General features: G+C 55.6%; 1 protein-coding gene across 1 annotated transcript; it reads right to left on the bottom strand.

Moving 5' to 3' along the window:
• Window positions 1–966: 966 nt before the first annotated feature.
• On the bottom strand, window positions 967–8,493 carry LOC142056883 (uncharacterized). The gene is given in 4 exon segments (XM_075092408.1): window positions 967–1,775; window positions 1,778–2,495; window positions 6,427–6,498; window positions 8,467–8,493. Coding segments are annotated over 4 exon segments (1,626 nt in total).
• Between the last annotated feature and the right edge of the window lie 697 nt (window positions 8,494–9,190).

The following is a 9,190-nucleotide window of genomic DNA, read 5'->3' on the forward strand; positions in this document are numbered from 1 at the left end:
GATAAACATCTTCGCTGAGATGACTTTTGCAGTGCAGCAAGGCACCTCAGGCGCCTACCTGAGACTTAAGTAGGCGGAGGCCAGCTTGACCAGCAGCACACCGCGGCCCGTGAGCTGCGCTGTTGTCGAGATGCAGCTTTTCAGGCTCACGGTGAGGCACGCCCAGCAGGACAATTTCCACCTCAGTGGACTGCAGCTCGGCACCCATATCCTCGTGGTCACACACAGGCTTTTCCACCCATGCCTGTGACCCTGCGGACCTCTCCCTCTGGTGGGGCCCAGGTGACGATTTTGGACACTGAGACAGAGAATCTGCTCATCCCAGAGACTGCCTGGGGAGTTCTGTGCCGCAGAGCTGAGCAAACTAGGCACGGAGATGGCACCGCTCAAGAGGAGCGCAGCATAACCAGGGCCTGGGGAATCTCCCGCGGTCCAGCTGAAGATGGCATTGCAACTGGGGCTCCTGTTACCACCTGTAACAGCATGGGGCCGCCCATCCTGTTGGAGAGAGCCGATCCCCTCTGGGACCCTTACGTGACGCAAAGATGACAATAAATCAGCTTGTTTTAACCAACCCTCTGCCTGTGAGTATCTGTGCAACACTTTGGTGGGGAACGTGGGCAGGTAGCAGGTTGCTACCTGCTCGGCTGCGGAAGAAGCGGGGTGGCACTTTGAGATAAGTAGGTAGTACCAAAACAGAATGCCTCCCCTGACCCCTTTTTCTTTTCCAGTTTTCTGCTCTGCTTCCATTTTAAAGGGGAAGATGGCTCTGGGCAGGTCTACCTGATGGCAGGGAACAAGCGCAAGGGAGCCAAAGATTTCTCAGTAGTGACAACAGGACAAGAACCAGTGGGCACAAATGAAGAAAGATGAAATTCCGTCTGAACACAGGAATGCACGTCCTGGCTCTGAGGGTGCTCTAACGCTCACACAGGCTGCCCAGGGAGGGTGTGGAGTCTCCAACCTTCAGAAGTCATCTAGGCTCGGTCTTGGGCAGCCTGCTCTAGGTGGCTGTGCTTGAGCAGTTGGTGAGATCATCGCGGCTGCTTTTGTCTCAGTCGCACCACTGGTGTGAGGGGGCTCGCACCAGATCAACTTGCGGCAAATCCGCCTCTGGGAGCCGGACAGCATTGGCCCGGGGCGATCCCCTGCGGGGTGGACACCACGGTCTCCAAACGGTGATCTCTCTGCACAGGGAACAAGCACCACAAGCACAGAGTTAATTTGCTCTGCAGACCGTACAACCCTTGTTTTGGTTTTTTGGAATGATCCACCAACAGGGCCATATTTTCTCCCAAAATTAATTAACTCCTCCACTACCTCCCCCCACGTCCACACTTTCCTTCCCGACCGCTTATGGTCAGGGGTTATTATCCCTTCCAGAGTGGCTGCAGTTCTTTCTCCTTCGGAAGTATTTTGAATTTTCCCCTGTAATTGGATCCCAATGGGTTTCAGGGAGTCAGGGAGTCCCCGGATCAGGGGAGTCATCCTCTCTGGGTCTACAGGCATCATCATCGGGGAACTCTGGTTGGGCTTGAGCTCCCGATCATACATCATTTGGAGACAGGCCGCTTTCTGCACACGTTCCACTAATTGATCCACTGTACCTGTTATGGCAAGGGGATCTCCCCTCTCCAAAGGGTTCAGCCCTCTGGCCCAATACGCAGCCCTCTGGGTTAGTGACCATGCAGCTTGGCGATTACCTGTAGTTAAGAACACACCCGGACCCCAGTATCCTTCTGCTTCTTTCTCTGACAACAAAATTCCATCCCCCCTGACAGGGACACTCTCCACGCATATTCTGCCTCCGATTCCTTCGGAGTTCTTGCAAAGCCTTTTTTCAACTTTGCTAGTTCAGTTGCTGTAAATGGGACTTCTTTGGTGAGAACTTGAGGACGGTCATCGTTATTGTCCTCATACAAGTTCTCTGTTTTACCCAGTGGATACACGTGAGGGAGCCTTTCTACAGTTTGCCTTGCCTTCTGCAAGCCTCCCTGAGGGTAAACTTGCTGTATCCCTTTCCCTGAAAGTTTCACCTCTACCTCCGCCAGTGTATCTGCTTCCCTCAAAAGTTGGTCCCTCAATTCTTCCTTCAGTATGGCATTTTGATTTCTCTCCTCCTGCAACAATCGCTTGTTTTTTTCCAATTGTTCCTTCAGTTACTTTATGACCATCTGCAGTGAGTCTATTGTGACATCGGCTTGACAAAGCCTCTGCTTCCTATCTTCCACCACTGCTGCCAGACTCGCTCCAAGTACTGCGCAAATTGCAGCTTTTCCTTTCCCCGGTCTAACCCTAGCTTCCTTCTGCAGTACCCTTATCCTGTCTACTACAGTCTGCGGTTGAAACCAATGTTTTGTCGCCCAATCTTGTCCCTGAGGTGAGGGGTGAGATCGGTGCACCTCCAAAAGTTCATATAGCTTATCTATCCCTTCGGCCCTCTTTGCCCTCAGGAGGTCACACCTTAATTGTGCACTTTCTGTTCTCCGAGAATCCTGTCCGTGACGCCAATTAAAAAATGTCACGATCCACTGTTGGCTTCCACAATTTGGCGTAAGTTGAGCCCCCTTGCTTTCTAACCAACCTCAGATAATCCTGGGTGGCTAGGGGCGGCTGGGCTTAACTTCTGAGTGATGTTCAATTCAATGTGTTATCGTGACCAGGTTCGCTGTATTCTCGGGAACAGAATTAAGACTCAGAACGGAGTCACGTGCCAAGTCACTTTATTTGGCCGCCAACAAGTACGCAAGAGAAAAGGAGAGAAAGAGTAAAAAAGGAAAAAAGAGAGAGTTACAATAGCTACCACCACGGATCTGCGGCGTCCCACCAGCCCAATGTATCTCCAGTCCGGTGGGGGAACGTCCCCACTGGTCTCCGCTCGTTCCGCCTTTTATAGCGTTGTCCCGTTGCAGAGTCAATGAGCCCCACTCGGCAGCGGGGCGCATGCGCAGTATCGTCACTAGAGGGCGCTCCATGCTTCCAGAGGGTTCCAGGAAGCCCAAACCCCCTCCCCCTTCCCCCCCGCCATGTTGTAAGATGACCCTGGGGCCAGGCGCATGTGCAGAGGACTGGGCCTATGTGCTCAAAGGCAACAAGATATAACTATAGATATGTTCCTATTGGGTAGAACTTCCTCAGTTGCCGTCGTGGTGAAGCCTTGGTAGTCAAGCCATCCTGCCGACAATGCTGAGACAAGTTTCTAGTCCCTTACAGGGGTGGACACCACGGTCTCCAAGTGGTGAGCCCTCTGCACAGGGAACAAGCACCACAAGCGCAGAGTGGGGCTCTGGGTGCTCTGCTTGCTGCACCAGTGGGAGGCTTGGGCACGAGCTAATGCAGAGCAGCAGCTTGAGAGCTGGAGGCACGGCTAGGGCAGGCGCAGGAGGGAAGAGTGTCCTGCAGCACCAGGCACCTCCCCTCCTGCACCCCCTCATCACCATTTGGAAATAGAGCCTCTTTTGGAACACCGATCTCTCACCGGCACAGCAAGGACAGAGACCCTGCCATGGAGAGGTCCCATCCTGCCACAGGGATATACACCATCACCCCCACGTCAGTGTCACAAAGGCACCAAGAGCACTGCCATGTCTACAGGCACAAAGGCCAGCACCAAGGGAGCCCATCCATCTTACAGCCTGGCAGAGCACGATTAGACCATTCACGGGCCACGTCACCTTCTCTCACACGTGCACGCTTTGAATCCCTTTGGGTGGCCTGCCTACAGTCACAGGCAGATAGAGCAAAGATAGGTCTAGGAAGGCTCCTGGAGTGTGTGGAAGATGATAACTTCCTGACACGGCTGGTGAGGGAGCCAACTAGGGAAGGCTCCCCGCTGGACCCGTTGTTCACGAACAGAGAAGGACTTGTGGGGGGCGTGATGGCTGGAGGCCGTCTTGGGCACAGCAATCATGAAATGATGCAGTTGTTGATTCTTGGAGAAGCAAGGAAGGGGGGGCCAGCAGAACCGCCACCTTGGGCTTCCGGAGGGCAGGCTTGGGCCTGCTTAGGGGCCTGGTTGACAGAGTCCCTCGGGAGGCAGGCCTGAAGGGCAAAGGGGGCCAGGAAGGCTGGACATTCTTCAAGGAGGAGCTCCGAAAGGCACCGGAGCAGGCCGTCCCCATGTGCCGAAAGACGAGCCGGCGAGGGAGAAGACCGGTCTGGTGGAACGGAGAGCTTTGGCTGGAACTCAGGAAAAAAACCCAGAGAGTTTATGTCCTTTGGCAGAAGGGGCAGGCCACTCAGGAGGACTAACAAGGATGTTGTGAGGTTATGCAGGAAGAAAAATAGAAGGGCCAAAGCCCAGCTACAACTTAATCTGGCTACTGCTGTAAAAGACAATAAAAATGAATTCTATAAATACGTGAGCAACAAAAGGAGGGCCAAGGAGAACCTCCATCCTTTACTGGATGCAGGAGGAAACAGAGTGACAAAGGATGAGGAAAAGGCTGAGGTACTTAATGCCTTCTTTGCCTCAGCCTTTAAGAGTAAGGCAGGTGTTCTCTGGGTACCCAGCCCCCTGAGCTGGAAGGCAGGGATGGGGAGCAGAAGGAAGCCCCCATAGTCCAAGGGGAAACGGTTAGCAACCTGCTAGAGCACTTGGACACCAACAAATCTATGGGGCTGGATGGGACCCTCCTTAGGGGGCCGAGGGAGCTGGTGAACGTGCTCACCAAGGCACTTTCCATCATTTATCAGCAGTCCTGGCTAACTGGGGAGGTCCCAGTTGACTGGAGGTTAGCAAACGTGTCACCCAGCTACAAGAAGGGCCGGAAGGAGGATTTGGGGAACTACAGGCCTGTCAGCCCGACCTCACTGCCAGGGAAGGTTATGGAGCAGATCATAGTGAGTGCCATCACGCAGCACGTACCGGACAACCAGGCGATGAGGCCCAGTCAGCAAGGGGCCATGAACGGCAGGTCCTGCTTGACTAACGTGGCCTCCTTCTATGACAAGGTGACCCACTTAGGAGATGAGGGAAAGGCTGTGGATGTTGTCTAACTAGACTTTAGTAAAGCCTTTGATACTGTCTCCCACAGTATCCTCCTAGAGAAGCTCATGGCTCATGGCTTAGACGGGCGCACTCTTCACTGGGTAAAAAAATGGCTGGATGGCTGGGCCCAGAGATTTATGGTGAACGGAGCTAAATCCAGTTGGCGGCCGATCATAAGTGCTGCTCCCCAGGCTCAGTAGCGGGGCCAGTTCTGTTTAGTATCTTTATCAATGATCTGGGCGGTAGGATCGAGTGCACCCTTAGTAAGTTTGCAGGTGACACCAAGTTGGGTGGGAGTGTTGATCTGCTTGAGGGTAGGAAGGCTGTGCAGAGGGACCTGGACAGGCTGGATCGATGGGCTGAGCCCAGTTGTATGAGGTTCAACAAGGCTCAGTGTCGGGTCCCGCGCTTGGGTCGCAACAGCGCCATGCAACGCTCCAGGCTTGGGGAAGGGTGGCTGGAAAGCTGCCCGGCAGAAAAGGGCCTGGGGGTGCCGGTTGACAGCCAGCTGAATATGAGCCAGCAGTGTGCCCAGGTGGCCAAGAAGGCCACCAGCATCCTGGCTTGTATCAGAACGAACGTGGCCAGCAGGAGTAGAGAAGTGATCGAGCCCCTGTACTCGGCACTGGTGAGGCCGCACCTGGAATACCGCATTGAGTTTTGGGCCCTCTACACTACAAGAAAGACATTGAGGTGCTGGAGTGTGTCCAGAGAAGGGCAATGAAGCCGGTGAAGGGTCTAGAGGACAAGTCTTCTGTGGGGCGGCTGAGGGAACTGCGGCTGTTTAACCTGGAGAAGAGGAGTCTGAGGGGAGACCTTCTCGCTCTCTACAACTACCTGAAAGGAGGTTGTAGTGAGGTGGGTGTCGGTCTCTTCTCCCAAGCAACAAGCGATAGGACAAGAGAAGATGGCCTCAAGTTGCACCAGTGGAGGTTTAGGTTGGATATTTGGAAAAATTTTGTCACTGAAAGGGTTGTCAAGCACTGTAAGAGGCTGCCCAGGGACGTGGTTGAGTCACTGTCCCTGGAGGTATTTAAAAGACTTGTAGGTGTGGTGCTTAGAGAGATGGCTTAGTGGTGGACTTGGCAGTGTTTGGTTAAGGGTTGGAATTGATGATCTTAAGCGCCTTTTCCAACCTCAAGGATTTGATGATTCTATGTTCCCTCCACTTGAGCGCCTCCTGCCCCACTCCCTCAGGTCCTCACCACCTCGAAAAGAGAGACTTAACGCGGAAAGGCACTTTGGGGCATGCTCCCACTTACTGACATGCCCTCCCTCTCTGTGCCTCCAGAAGGCTTTTCACAGGAGGCACATCGCGTGTATGGCTCTGCATGTGCCGAGCCAATGGAAACATGGCACCCGCATCAGCCTTGGCACATATGCAGCAAGGCTAAGGAAAGATTTTGGGGTGTCTGGATCTCAAGGCATGCACTCACGCAGTACAGGCCATGTTTCTGGGAGGCATGATCCGCAGCGGAGCGCTCCAGCACGGTGTACAGGGCGCTCTCCTGAACAGGGGAAACGTCAGTGGAGCAGAGAGACAGGGGCCCTGGCACGGCCTCTTGTTGTGGTTTAGCCCCAGTCAGCAACCCAGCACCACGCAGCCGCTTGCTGGCTCCCTCCTGGTGGGATGGGGGAGAGAATCGGAAGAGTAAAAGTGAGGAAACTCATGGGCTGAGATAAAGACAGTTTAATAGGTAAAGCAAAAGCTGCATGCGGAAGCAAAACAAAGCAAGGAATTCATTCACTGCTTCCCATTGGCAGGCAGGTGCTCAGCCATCTCCAGGGAAGCAGGGCTCCATCACGCGTAACGGTTACTTGGGAAGACAAACGCCATCACTCTGAATGTCCCCCCCCTTCCTCCTTCTTCCCCCAGCTTGATATACTGAGCATGATGTCATATGGTATAGAACATCCCTTTGGTCAGTTGGGGTCAGCCGTCCCGGCTGTGTCCCCTCCCAGCTTCTTGTACACCTGGCAGGGCTTGGGGAGCTGAAAAAGTCCTTGACCAGTGTAAGCGCTGCTTAGCAACAACTAAAACATCTCCGCATTATCACCACTGTTTCACAGAATCACAGAATCACAGAATGGTAGGGGTTGGAAGGGACCTCTGGAGATTATCTTGTCCAACCCCCCTGCTTGAGCAGGCACACCCAGAGCAGGGGGCACAGCAATGCATCGAGGCGGGTTTTGAAAGTCTCCAGGGAAGGAGACTCCAACCTCCCTGGGCAGCCTGTGCCACTGCTCCATCACCCTCACAGTAAAGAAGATTTTTCTCATATTGAGGTGGAACATCATATGCTCCAACTTGAGCCCATTGCCCCTTGGCCTGTCATTGGGCACTATTGAAAAGAGCCCGGTCCCATCATCCTGACACCCACAAATCCAGCACAAACCCAAAACACAGTCCCATACTAGCTACTACAAAGAAAATTAACTCTATCCCAGCTGAAACCAGGACACCACTCCACCCCCCTTGCTTGCCCTTGCCAGGGGCAAGTTGGTAGCCGGAGACAGGAGCCGCAGGATCTTTTCCACTTGCACCTGGGACACACTTTGCGTTTTGCTGGATCGTCAGGACTTGCAGGGCTAGGTCCAAGAAGGAAGCCAGGAGGAGAAGAGGGAGGAGGAGTTGTGTCCCTGCCCAAGGGCTCATAGCTCTTCTTTTCAAGACAACATACAGCTAGACCACCTGGCCCAGAAAACTTTGCACTTCTCTACGTAAGTCAGGGACGTCCACCTACAGTCCCCGTTTTCATGTTAATTACGGTTGTGGGGGGGTGTCTGCCCACTATGTCAAGAGAGCCCCTGGGAGCTCGCTCCTGCTGGGCAGGTTTGTCCTTGGTGTGATGGCCAGGACCCACTGAGGTGGGCAGTGGGGACGAAGGCCGGGGCTTGCCGGCTGGGTGATGCTGCTGTCGTGGCGGTGAGAGCACAGAGGACAGGTCACAATGGGAGCTGTGCCCAGGGGCAGCACCAGGCAGCCCCTTCTGCTGTTGGACTTGGGCGATCGGTGGGTGCAGCATGCAGGGGGGAAGGCTGGGCTGGATGGGGGACAGGGCAGATGGCCAGTGGGTTTCTAGCCCGGAGTGAGAGCCGAGCCCCTCGGGGCAGGGCACGGTACCATCCTCGGGGCTGGGGACAGAGGTGCTCGGGGCTCCCGGTGCTGGCAGGTGCCCAGGGAGGCTTTGGGGATGTGCCGAGTGCCCACGTCTCCACAGGACACTTGCATGTCAGGGGTGGGGCCCAGGGAGACTCGGCTCTGCTGTCCCTTCCCTTTCACGGGGCACGGCGCAGCCAGGGGCTGGCCATCAGGGCGGCTTGGGCAGGGTGGGCCCCACGCTGTCTCCAGCCAGGGCCCGCGGCCCCTTCAAGCCTGTCGACACCAGTGCCCAAACGCTTTCCTGGGACAGCCCGTCGCGCCCATCCGTGCGGGGCTCACAAGCGCTGCCCTTGCTCCCTCCCACCTCCCTCACCCCCTCTCCCAGCTTCAGGTGCCTCATGCCCCGCTCCCCCAGCCCCGTCCTCCCTCCCACCCAGCCCCGCTGAGCTCCCTTTTCTCCCACCTCCTCCAGGCCATGGCTGTGGCAATCGCCCTCGTTCTGTCTCTGCTGGCCATCCAGCATGGGCTGAAGCACAGTGACCAGACAGAAGTGGCCACGGCCAAGCGGATGCAGCAGCGCGAGGAGTATCTGCATCAGGAGATGACTCGGCTGCTGCGGGAGATTGAGCAGAGCAGGGGCACGGAGGAAGCCACGCTCCGTTCTGTGTTGCAGCACCGGCTGTTCCAGGCTGTTGTAGGAATCGCGTCCCTGTTGGCTGCGTTCCGCTGGCTGTCCATGGAGATAGCGCTTGCCGTCGACAGATACAGTCAGGAGGACGGCTCCAGCAGTGACGAGGACGACGTGCAGGAGGAGGAAGCCCTCGATGGCGCACACGCTGTTGTCAGGCCTTTGGCTGTGTCCACCCCATGGGCAGCGCAGGGCCTGCCCGACATGTGCAAGGTGCTGAAGGAGCTGGTGGGTGACCTCCTTGGTGTCTGCCAAGTGCTTGGCAAGAAGACTTTCATGCCACAGATGCAGCCAGCCATTGGGATGGACGACACCTACGAAGCCTGGAGCGTCCACGAGAACAGCATCGCCTACCACCTGCTTGTGTTCCTGCAGCCGCCCCCCGGGCATCGTTTCAGCCTGGAGCTGC

This window comes from Phalacrocorax aristotelis, chromosome 4 (genome assembly GCF_949628215.1).
Source record: "Phalacrocorax aristotelis chromosome 4, bGulAri2.1, whole genome shotgun sequence".
NCBI lineage: Eukaryota > Metazoa > Chordata > Aves > Suliformes > Phalacrocoracidae > Phalacrocorax > Phalacrocorax aristotelis.